Here is a 13,073-nt window from a genome sequence, read left to right on the forward strand (position 1 = left end):
AATGAGGAGGTTTAAATAGAGGAAATTAGGGTTCAGATTTGGGGGGGGGGGGGGGGCGAACTGAAGAATTTCGGATAGGAATAGGGGAAAAATAAAAAATCCCCAACTCAAATTTTGCAATTCAAAATCTTACGAAGGACAAGGAAAAAGTTGTTGCTTGTACGAGAAATTTGGATTTCCAGCAAAAATCTAAAAGCGAGAATGGATGCGGGCGGTCTTAATCGATCCTTTGTCCTTGAAGCTGGACGTGGCGCCCATCCACGCGAGGAAAAGATGAAAATCGTATTGCGAGGACAAAATTGCAAGCGGCTCTGCCCTGCTGGAATAGTACCATTGTACTGGGAGGGAGACGATGCAGAAAAAGCTGCTACGCATAGACGCTATGTGCTCGCGTTTTGGTACCGTTGCTGCTGTTTGTGTTGCGCTGAGCTATTGCTTATGTGAACTCGCCCTCACGTGAGGGAGATGAAGCGCGTGCAGGGGTCAGGTTTCGTCCTACGCACTTTGCTATTTGGTTTCACCATCACGCAGTTGGCCTTTTTGTATGGTTGCTGTGATGTTGATGCGTTTGGACTGCTGCTTTGTCGCGTGAACTACTGCCGTGAATGTTGGGAAAGTTCTGGGTTTCTTTTGGGAACAAAGTTAGGCCGGGTCAAAAGGAGGGGTGGGCTGAGAATATGAGAAAATGGAATCGTTGGTTGGGTACTTTGGTAATGTACGTATTAGGTTTTTCTGCATTGAAAATGTGGGCTGGTGGAAATATTTTGGACTGAACAAATGGTCCAATTTTGGGTCTTGAAAGAATTGGGATTCAAGTTAAGAAATGGCTCTATTTTCAATTATAAAATAACTATTGAATTACAATGGTAACCAATTTAAGTTGAAATTTTAGCGAGATTGAATTAAATTGGCGAATTCGGCAACCGACAAAATAAGACGAATTAGTATCAATTAATGAGCTTCTTAATCTTAACGAAATAAAATAATTAACTTAATTATAAAATAATTAATTTAAAATTCAAACTAATTCATGCAAAATTAAAACTATAATTCAAACTAAGACTTAATTAATAAAAGTATTTATTTTAACAATGTAGAAATCTTTTGATATGATTTTCAAATATTTATAAAATATACTAATTACATATATAATCATATGAAACATATTTATTATTCAAAATACTATAAGAATCGACTGAAATTACATAAAATAACCTTGAAACTACTTGAATTTTATAAATCTAATTATTCTCAATAGTTTGAAAAATAATTAAGAAGCTCGGAAATTAATTATTATCGGGGAGGGTCAAAATTTGGTGTCAACAACTGTCCCTCATTTTACTTGGATTGATGCAAGAAATCAAAGGAAAATGAAATTGACGAATTCAATTTTAACCGAACACATCTTCATCTTTTGGAAAAGGGATTTGGTACGGGCTTTAGGAATTATGGCCGAACCTCGAAAGTGGGTTTTCCTACATAACTCGGGCTATATGAGAATTCAGACCACTTGTAGTTTGATACGCTTGATTTCACACACGATTTTGAAAGAATTCAAAAGCCACCCTGACATCTAATTAAGAGGGGATCAGAATGCTCAAAATATGATTTAAGAGTGAGTGTGGGGATACAACCGAGTTTTCAACACCAATCCCGCCTACATATCCCTCAACTTAGGGAATCAAGCTGCTTGTAGTTCGATTCAATCGGTTGAAAAGAAAATCTATTATGCTAAGATATCTTTTAGTTAAAGAGAGTGACAATGTAAGTCGAGAATGAAAAGGAGGCTTGCAACCTTTTAGCCATGAGTGTGGCATGCTTCACACCCATAATTAAGAACTTTCACGGATATAATTTCCAAATCTCTAAGTGTATTGTCACTCGGATAGGAAATCCGCTTCCGGTGAACACCAAAAAATATTTTTGGATGCGAAACTGAGACCGATAAACCTAAAGAAAAAACCACATGCCTTCTGATAGGGGTGTGGGTTGATTGTGGTGGCAGTCATTCTTCAGCTCGAGTCCTAAGAGTTTGGTACTCCTCTTCGAACTATGTCTCAGTTCGCTATTAAGAAAAAGTTCTACGTTGTGCTGCATCCTTTTTTATGTCGTCCGCACCTGTGGTTTATTTTGAGAATTCATCCTCTCGGATGCTCTCGACAAAGGCTGAGATAAAAACTCTTTAGCATAAAATGTAATTCAATTGGGGAGATAGTGTCTTTTACCATGTTTACACTTGATTGCTCTCCTTGAACATTTGATGTCAACTTCCTCCAATTTGACGTAAAGCAAATAAAGCTTATATTTCGTATTTGTAATATAATCTTCAATGTGCTCTTCTTTGATGTTGAAGTAATAAAATATGTTGATATAATATGTTGATAGTTCTCTTGACGTTGTTCTTGCAATGAAAATGGTGCAGTCGATGTTGATTTTCTTGCGATGCATGACTTATTTCCCATGATGCATGACTCTCTTCTTCCCGCAATGCATCACTTTTTTTCCTGCGATGCACGAATTGTTTCTCTGCTATATATGAATCTTTTCCTGTGATGCATGAGTTTTCCCACGATGGATGAATTTTTTACAACGATGCATGACTTCTCCCACGATGCATGACTCATTCTCCTGCAATGCATGACTTCTTTTCCTGTGATACATGAATCTTTTCCAGTGATGCATGACTTTTCCCGCGATGCATGGATCTTTTCCAACGATGCATGACTTCCATTCTTGGTACCGAACGAAGGTAATGCTTCACCGAGCAATGCAGATGACCTTCCGGTGGCAGCATCGTCTCATTTGACAATACAATATAAATGACCCTCAGAGTAGTGGTATCATTTCAATTGACAATACGATATTAATGACTCTCCGGGTAGTGGTATTATCTCATTCGACAATACAATATAAATTACCCTTAGAGTAGTGATATCATCTCATTTGACAATACGATATAAATGACTCTCTGGGTAGTAATATTGTCATGTTTGATAATATGATGCAGATAACATCTTACAAACATCTTTAGTTGATGGAAAACAGTAAAATGTCTTTCTTCGGGGTTTCTATTTGTTCCATCTCCAAACATAGTGGCATGTTCGTTCTAGACTTCGCCTTACTGAGAATTGAATGAAATAATGTTATTCATATTCCCAATTCTTTGGCATAAGAAGCATAAAACTTTTACTGCGTCCACAGAAAAATTATCAATTTTGGGGAGCTCCTCGCCCTTTGACTTCTCCATATTCATTGAATGGAGGAATATGATGATCTTCAGGCAAAAAAAATTTAGTTTAAAGTGAACTGATCTGTGTCGATTCCTTCGGTTGTCTTCTCTTTGTCTGGCTATCTCCAGTTGATTTCTTTGATCTCCCGCCTCTTGATAGATAAAACAAAACAATTTTATGAAAAATAATTGAAACATGAAAGAAAAGTTTTAAGAAAAATAGATTTTCAACAAGTAATATTTGGAAAAGGTCACTGCCAAGTGTCATGCCACATCAAGCCTAATGAACGTCTTTGAAGTTGCTGCTTTGAGGTCTATCTGATTATTTGCTGGGAAGTGCTTAAAGTTGTTTTAAACTTCCGATGAAACTTACTAAAGTTTTTGAGGTCATCCTTAAAAATTTTGTCCCAGTTAAATATCTTGGCGTATCTTGAACTGTTGATGAACCAATCATGGAATTTTTGAGATCTTCTAAAAAATTTGTCCCAGTTGCAATTCTCGATATCACTTTAGTCGTGACTTGTTATTGAGATCTTCTTCTTGAGAATTTTGGAGCTATTCTAAAAAAAATTTGTCCTAGTTTTTATTATAAAGGAAAAAATAGAAATCTTATGGGAGATATGACCGAGCTATTGTGGCGCCTACGTATCCCGTTGAGGCAGGAATCAGGTCAAACGTAGTTCCCCCTCAAAGATTAACAAAAATAAGAAATTTGACTAAGGAACCGACCGAGGCTGGCATAGGCCGCCTACGTATCTCATTTTTGAGAATTCAAGTCGAACGTAGTTCAAAAACCAAAGGAAACGTTAAAAAGGGATAATAGGGTGATCGATACCAACATAGGCTGCCTACGTCTCATTCTTGAGAATTCAGGTCAGACATAGTTCATTATTGAGGGGATAAAATTCTAAACAAAACGATTACAAGGAAATAGAACGATAACAAGGGAATGACAAAGATAAAAATTGAAACTTCACACATAATATCTTTTGACAACATCTGAGTTGATCGGTTTCGTCCATTTGATGCCATCCATCTCCGACAGGACTAAGGCACCTCCAAATAACACTTTGCGAACCCAGTAGGGTCCTTGCCAATTTGGTGCAAACTTCCCTTTGAACTTATCCTAATGAGGAAAAATGCGTTTGAGAACTAACTGGCTAACTTCGAACATTTTTACTCTTACTCTCTTGTGAAAAGCACGAATCATTCTCTGTCGATACAGTTGACCATGAAAAACAACAACCATTCTCTTCTTATCAATCAATGTTAACTGATCAATCCGCTTACGAACCTAATCATCATCACTCAATTCAGCTTCTTGGATGATTCTCAATGAAGGTATTTCAACCTCGGCAGGTATAACTGTTTATGTTCCATAAACTAACAAGTATAAAGTTGCTCCAATTGACGTTCTAACAGTCGTTCTTTATCCCAACAAAGCATATGACAACATCTCATGCCAACCTCTGTGATTGTCAATCATTTTCCTTAAATTTTTCTTGATGTTCTTGTTGGCGGCTTCTACAACTCCATTCATTTGGGGACGATAAGCGGTTGAGTTTCGGTGAGTAATCTTGAATTGTTCACATATCTGTCTCATCAGATGACTGTTGAGATTAGCTCTATTATTGGTAATGATGGATTCTGGTACTCCAAACCTACAAATCAAATTGTTGAGAACGAAATCAACTACAACTTTCTTGGTTACCGACTTATGTGAAACTACTTCCACCCATTTGGTAAAGTAGTCAATGGCCACTAAGATGAATCAGTGTCCATTAGAGGCTGTCTTTTCTGCATCCTCTTCATCCATCAGGATCTGGTGATAACCCGCATAACAATCTACAAATGACTGCATCTCATTCTTGGCACAAATATCAATGAGAATGTGAATGTTTGGCAATGGAAAGTTATCTTTTGGGCTAGCTTTGTTGAGATCTCTATAGTTGACACAAATTTTGATCTTTCTGTCTTTCTTGGCAACCGAAACAATGTTGGCTAACCAAGTCAGATATTGCGTCACTTCCACTACTTGAGACTCGATCTGCTTGGTGATCTTCTTTTTTATCTTCAAACTCAACTCTGTCTTGAATTTACGAGTTTTCTGCTTTACCGGACTAAAATCTGGATTGATCGACAATTTATGAGAAATTATGTTTGTACTTACCCCTGGCATATCCCTGTACGACCAGGTAAATATATCGATGTATTCTCTGAGCAAACGAACCATGTCCTTTCTTTGAGCCTCAGTCAGACGGATACTGATTCTGACTTCTTTGACATATTCCTCATCTCCGAAATTCACAGTCTCAGTTTCTTCCAAATTCGGCGTGTGTTGGTTCTCAAATTGTCAGAACTCTTCAGCAACATGTTCGGGTACCACATTTTTTTCTTCATATTCCTCGCATTCGTTATCACCTGCCTCATTTTGTTCGTTTGGCTTGTGACATGACATGACATTGGCAGGTTTTAAGTTATTATTACTGAAATGATAAACAAACAAAGTTAGAAAAGTAAAATATAAACGAATAAGTAAATAAGCAAATTTTCGGTAAGAGAGGCTTTTCATTTAAATTTAAAAGAAGGCATAAACTTCGACCATGGCTACGGGCCATTCCACCTTCTTAAACATTACGGGGGAATTTAAAAACTCAAACAAGTAAAAACTTCATAAAGGGTGGGTCTCGGGCCTCTTTCGGACTACCACCGATTTTAAAAATAAACCTAAACACATGTACTTTCTACCCAGATGAGTGGGGAATCAGGAGTGGTATGAAGGTCCAATTTTGCAACTGCTCCTCTAGTTCAGCATCATGGATGCCTGATGACCCAACCTTTTCCTCGATGACTGCATCAATCTCCTCGAAAAGGCCCCAGATTCCTCCCCCGAGACCACCATCATTGACATATTCTCGCACCAGGAATGACTGGTACAAATGAGAAATTGCCTGGCCAATGCTCGATTAACACTCTTGTTCATCACCTCTGCTTCATCAACAACTGTGGGGACATACCCCAAACCAAACATTGCTCCTCTGGCGGGAATTTGAATAGGCTCAACAATTCCTTGAAAGAACTTCCCCAATCTAAAACTTAGTTAGTAATCACTCCGGAGAAATACGGTAGCTATCATCTTGTACACAGAAGGCCCTAATAGGGGACAGTGGACCCATGTCATCACCGGTGGCATTTACCAATTCTACCGTGTAGAAATCACAACCTCAGGAGACCTCATCAACAATCAGCACATACCTATTGGAATGACTCCCTTCACCATGAATGACCAATTCCTAATCCTTCCAATTGGTGAAGGGTAGAAGGCACATGCCCGACCATGTGAAACCACGGTCTTCCCATAAGCAAATTGTAACTGGTATTGATATCCAACACATGAAACTCCACATTAAATTCTGCAGGACCCATCTGAATCCCCAAGTTTATTTCACCCAATGTGTCTTTTTGCTCTCCATCGAAAGCCCTCACATTGACTTGGTTCTGGTGAACTTTTCCCAAGTCGAATTTTAGCTACCTCAGAGTTGAAAGTGGGCAAATATTGAGACCAGATCCATCATCGATCAAGACACAATTTATAATCTTGTCTCGACACTTAATGGTGACGTACAAATCTTTGTTGTACATCTTGCCTTCAAAGGGTAACTCTTCGTCACAGAAAATGATGCGGTGTCCTCGAACGACTTGGCTTATCATGGCCGCCAATTTATCACTGTTAGTACCCACGGCCACATAAGTGTCATCCAAAGCCTTCATCAAGTCTTGCCTATGAAGTTGTGAACTCATCAGCAGGACCCACACAAAAATCTGAGCTGGTGTTTTCTCCGTATGCTTCTTGATCGAGTAATCTTTTGGTTGCATCTTTTTCCAAAACTTTTCTGCTTTAGCTTCACTAATTGTCCTTTTAGACTGATCCTTCTTCTGCACTCCCTGGGATAACTGTTCTGGTGTGTAACATCTTCCGGATCTAGTCATACCCTGGGTAGCAGCCGTTTCAATCACAAACTTTTGTCGGGTGGGAATTTCTCTTGGCACCAAGGCAACAGCCTTTTCGGGTGTCAGAATCACGAATTCCTTTTTCTCTCTTATGCACAACGAGGCAACATCCCTTTCAAGTCATCAGGAGTAATCAAAACTATTGCCTTTGTCACGCACCATTTATCATCCATCTCTAGCATATTGATAGTGACGCCCCCATGATTTGGAAAAGGATTACTATTGACATTGGGCACGACTTTCTGGAGAGTGACCACTTTCTGGTCAATTAGGTCTTGGATCTTGAGCTAGTGTCAACCGGTTTGGGCCCCACTGGATGGATAATTCTTGCAGTAGTTAATCGCTCGAATAACTTTGTTTGGATTTTAATGAATGAAGTGAAATTTCTAGCGGGCTTCTTCTCACATCTAGGACGGGGAGGATCAGAATTGCCTTGTTGATGGGGAGGCATTTGACGATGATTTGGAGCATTTGGACGGGGGTCTTGATATCTTGGATATGAATTGGTTTGGTAATTTGGCTGTGGAGCTTGGTAGTTCGGTGGGGGGGTGTATTTTGGTAAAGTGAAGTTGGGGTTTGATACACTGGGGGAGGAGTTTGGTAATTTTCCTGAACGTTGGCACAGTTGGGGGCAGCGTTTCGGTAGAGATGAGATGAAGTCTGGTAAACTGGAGGGGGAGTTTGGTAGATAGGATGAGGAGTTTGGTAAATAGGTCGAGGGGAATTTTGGTAATCATCCTGTACATAATAAGCTGGGTAAAAACTCTATGGAGGTCGGAAACGACCTTGGTATGATGAGGATTTTCTTGGGGTCTTCTTCCCCTCGTAAGAGATAGAAGACACGTCTCCTCTTTTCTTCTTCAACAAACCCGAGGATCCAGGCGAGGCAACAACACGGGCAATCTTCCCAGTTCTTAGACCGTCTTCGATAGTCTCACCTACCTTGACTATCTCGACGAACTTTTCTCTAACAAGCAACATAATTGTAACACTCCGAAAAATGGTAGGTTAAACTAGAGCCTAAACGTAAGGTTAAAAATTATAAAATGACTCCTCGTAGATTAGTAGACCATCTAAACATGATATCGGGGTTTTAGGAGTCAAGGTCTAAGGGACAAGTGCCAAACAAAAGGGGCAAGCCAAGGTCAAAGGCCAAGGCTGCCCAAAACTTGAGCACACTGCCTCAAGCTCCACGGCCATCACCACAGCTTATGATCATGACCACGGCCCGTGGGAGTCTTCGTGGAGTTTCCTTGGACAAAGGAGGGAAGCCTCCAAGTGTCTTAGACACTGCCTCAACCTCCACGGAAGGGACCACAGCTCGTGAAGCCCTCCGTGAAGAGGACTTGGGTGTGGTGGCATAAAGGCGCGAGGTAGCATGCTACTGCCTCAACCCTCAACGGGCATGACCACGTGTCGTGGTCCACTTCACGAGTCGTGAAGGGTCCCGTGAAAATGAATTGGGCTAATGAACCTTGTGACAAAAAATGGAGGCCACTGCCTCACCTTCACGGGCAGGACCACGTGTCGTGGTTGACACCACGGCTTGTGAAGGGTGGCTCGTGGTCCTTGACGGGGACCATTAAATGAGGACTTTTAAGTCATTTTATTTTTAGTCCAATTAAAGTGGGGGTGTTTTGGGTATTTTTAGGGGTAGTTTATATATTGTTTTTAAGTCAAATTCACTTACTTTCACTCATTAATACACAACACCCAAATATTTTCATAAAATCCTCTCCTCTCCAATATTTCTCTCTCTACAGTTTCTCCATTGAAGAACACCAAGAACTTGAAGAATAGGGACCAAGAATCCATCTTCTCAACTCCAATTTGTGGGAAAAGCTTCAATTAAGGTATGGGAACCTTGATTCATGGAACACTTTTCTCCATGAAGCCCTTCAACTCTAATTTCGAAATTTGGGATATTGTTAAAAAACTAGGGTTTTCATTCTAGCCATGGGTTCTTCTTAAAAGAGATTTGATTATGTTATTTGTCCTATATTATGGATGATTTGATGCATAATGGTGATTTTTATAGTAAAACTCCCCATGAACCTATGAACTACCCCATGACCCCAATTTTATGAATTGTGATGGAAGTATTGATGAAAGATGATTACTATGAATTGTATCTATGTTAATCTAGTTGTTGAGTTTTGTTTTATTCATGCTTAAAGTAGTATTTCTAAGTATGATTGTGAGACATGATTCATGATCCTTGAAAGGGTAAATTGCTAGGGTTTGTACATATTGTTGAATGGGATGTATGAACTTATGATTCACTTGAAAGGTAAAGATCCTATGACTATTGTGTAAATTGAGGTATTGTTGAAAGGTTATTCCCTCATTACCCTTACACATGTTCATGTATGACTTGTCTAGGATGATGATGATGTTGTTGTGTTGATAGAAAAACTATTTCTCATGAAAACACTATGAACAATAAAGTGAAAGGTTTACTCACATATCAATGATGATTCTAAGGTTGAAAGTTAGTTCTCACCTAAATGAGTCTATGAGCTCTTTGATGAATTGTATTGAATGAAGGGTAGAGCACTTCTTTACACATGTAAATACAATTCAAGACTAATTATATATAATTTTGGAGATAATGCTTAGTACCGAGTGGATATGGAAAATGAGGTAAAGGCCCTTCCGTCAATGCAATAGGTCCAGTCATCTAAAGTGAAATCATGAGATGGAAGCTCCTCCGCCAATGCAATAGGTCAGGTTTCTAGAAGCAATCCCCATATCCCATAACTATGTGACCACATAGGACTTAGATAGTGGATCAACCTAAAAGCTAACACATTTAGTGTGGGGTTACACGACACCAGATTCCATGTAGCTCATATGGTCTATGTCAGTTATGGCTATTATTTCCTATATGATAAGATAATGAATGAGACATGAACTACACTATGACTTCTTCGTGAGTTTACTTAGTAGGAGTGGGTGTATGTGACTTCACTTTTATATTGCACAAGTAGACTTAGTAGGATGTTATGGGATAGTTCTTTTATGTTATGATGAGATATGAATGTATGCATGTATGTTGAATGAATAATTGCCAGGAATGACTTTCCTTATGTTCAAGTAATATACATGACTATTTCTTTATTGATGACTATCGATTATGATGAGGTCTAAAGATGGTATGTATAACTAAGGTAGCATCAAGGGAGTACTTAGTATGGTTGGTATTATGGGATGCCAACCATACATTGCACAAGTGTTCCTTAGGGGTTGCTAAGGTATTGATGTTACTATGTTATGAGTATAAATATGATTATAGCTTGTCTTTTACATTAAAAATGCATGTTGGTTTCCACACTTGATAAATGCATACTTTTCAACTAAAATGTCCTTTTTATCATATTTAAAGGATTTTATGCATGTTTCCATACTTAGTACATATTTGTGCAAACTCCTTCTCCTTCTACATTTTTGATAAATGTAGTTTCCGGCTAAGTGACATACACTCTCCTTTCTTGAAGAAGACTTGGATTTCTTATCTCCAAGTTGTGGTGAGTCCTCAAGTTCAAGGAAGGATTATCCATGTCTTAGTTCCTATTGTACTTCTTATATTGAGACTTTTATTGACGAAAAAGGCTAAGTCCCAAACTTTGTATTCCTATGTTTTAGATGGTAAATGAGACAAAGTCTAGATTCTTATGATTTCGGTTATGAAAATGAAGTGTGACTTTGATTGTAAAAGTTTTAAATTTCCACATTATTCTTATGACTTTATGTGTATGATTATGCTAAAGGCTTGTATGCGACCCCTTCTGGGTCAAGTATGTTGTGCCGCTTCTAGGGGTAACTCTAGGTCGTGACAAACTTGGTATCAGAGCGTAAGCTTTTAGGATAATATTTAGGTTGATGTCTCATGAACCACGTCTACTAGAGTCTTGTTCATGAGTGTGAATTGTGCCACACTTATGAAAGAGAGGCTATAAGATGTTTAGGAACTTTATTTCTTCCATTACTCTTTAGTCGTGCTTTGGAGTCCTAACCCTATGAAGTCCTTTCTCCTAACCCTTTTCTTTTGATTATAGGAAATGAATACATGAAGAGGGAATGCAAGGAGGATACAAGAGGAGGATGTGAATGAGGGAGTTCCTCCCCAAGCTCATCAAGATCCCCAAGCTCCTAATGATGAAGGGGCTATGACTAATGTGGAGATAAGGGCGACTCTCCCAACATTGACTCAACTCATGACGGGTCAAACTCAAGCCGTCACCATTTAACCCCAAGCTATAACGGAACAAGCAAATAGGGAAGTTGGGCCCCGAGTGAATCCTAATGTAAGCACCATGGCTTCAAGGTTGAGAGACTTTACTCAAATGAACCCTCCTATATTCCTTGGTTCTAAGGTGAATGAAGACCCACAAGAGTTTGTGCAAGAGTTCTACAAGATAGTGGATGTTATGGGGGGTAACCTCTATTGAGAAAGCCGAACTAGCCGGGTATCAATTAAAAGATGTGGCCCAAGTATGGCTTACTCAATGGAAGGATAATAGGGCTATAAGAGCGGGTCCCATAACTTAGGAAGTGTTCATGAAGGCATTCTTTGATAGGTTCTTTCCACGGGATAAAAGGGAAGCAAAAGTGGAGGAATTTATCAACCTTCGCCAAGGATGTATGAGTGTCCAAGAATACTCCTTGAAATTCACTAAGTTGTCCAAGTATGCCCCATCTTTAGTGTCTAATCCTAGAGATAAAATGAGCCGATTTGTGACGGAGGTGTTCAACTCAATTGAGGAAGAATGTCGTGCGGTAATGCCTCATGACAATATGGACATTTCACGTCTAATGGTGTATGCTCAACAAGTTAAGGAGACAAGGCTTAGGAAAAAGAATAGAGAGGTAAAAAGGGAAATGACCGATGATGGTAATTATTCTAAGGGTAAGTTTGAGGGTCAAAGTGGACCAATGTTTAAGAAGAGGTTTTCCAACCAAAGCTCTTCTAATGCTCCTAAGACCAACAAAGATAGGGTGTCTAACCCTTTGCCTCAAGGAGGCAATAGGAGTGCACTATCCATGGAGAGGCCTACACATGCCAAGTGTGGTAAGAAGCATGAGGGAAATGTCTTGCTAGTTTGGGTGTGTGCTATGGATGTGGAAAATGTGAGCATCAATTGAAAGATTGTCCAAACTGTACGACCAAGGGAAGAGAGGGTAATCAAGCTCCTCCAAGTGGTTCAAATTCTGATGCTCCCAAGAAGAATCGCTTCTACGCTCTTCAATCATGAGGTGATCAAGAGAGTTCCCCGGACGTGGTAATAGGTATGTTGTAAGTTTTTTTCCATTGATGTTTATGCATTATTAGACCTCGATGCCACTTTATCTTTTGTTACACGCTTTGTGGCTATGAAATTTGATGTACTCCCCAAAACCCTAATAGAGCCTTTTTCGGTTTCTACCTCGATTGGTGACTCGTTTGTAGCTAAAAAAGTATATAGAAGTTGTCCTATTTCTTTGTCTCATAAATCCACTTTGGTTGATTTGGTAGAATTAGACATGCTTGATTTTGATGTGATTTTGGACATGGATTAGTTGGATACATGTTAGGCTTCAATAGATTGTAGGACCTGGGTGGTCAAATTTCAATTTCCAAAAGAGTCAATTTTAGAGTGGAAAGGGGGAAATTCTATTCCTAGAGGTTAATTTGTTTCATGTCTAAAAGCTTGAAAAATGATCTCAAAGGGGTGCATGTATCACATTGTTAGGGTTATGGATGTTGAGTCCAATGTCCCTTCTTTATAGTCGGTTCCCGTAGTGAGGGAGTATCCAGAAGTCTTTCCCGATGACTTGCCCAGTATTCCTCTCG

The 13,073-nt window shown here is 39.3% G+C and overlaps 1 protein-coding gene across 1 annotated transcript; it reads left to right on the forward strand.

Moving 5' to 3' along the window:
* The first annotated feature begins 11,800 nt into the window (after positions 1 to 11,800).
* On the forward strand, positions 11,801 to 12,385 carry LOC125830663 (uncharacterized). Its single transcript, XM_049509845.1, has one exon. The coding sequence runs from the start codon at positions 11,801 to 11,803 to the stop codon at positions 12,383 to 12,385; it is 585 nt and encodes a 194-aa protein (XP_049365802.1).
* Positions 12,386 to 13,073: the final 688 nt, after the last annotated feature.

Source organism: Solanum verrucosum, unplaced genomic scaffold (assembly GCF_900185275.1).
Source record: "Solanum verrucosum unplaced genomic scaffold, falcon-dt-bn FXZP01000297.1, whole genome shotgun sequence".
Taxonomy (NCBI): domain Eukaryota; kingdom Viridiplantae; phylum Streptophyta; class Magnoliopsida; order Solanales; family Solanaceae; genus Solanum; species Solanum verrucosum.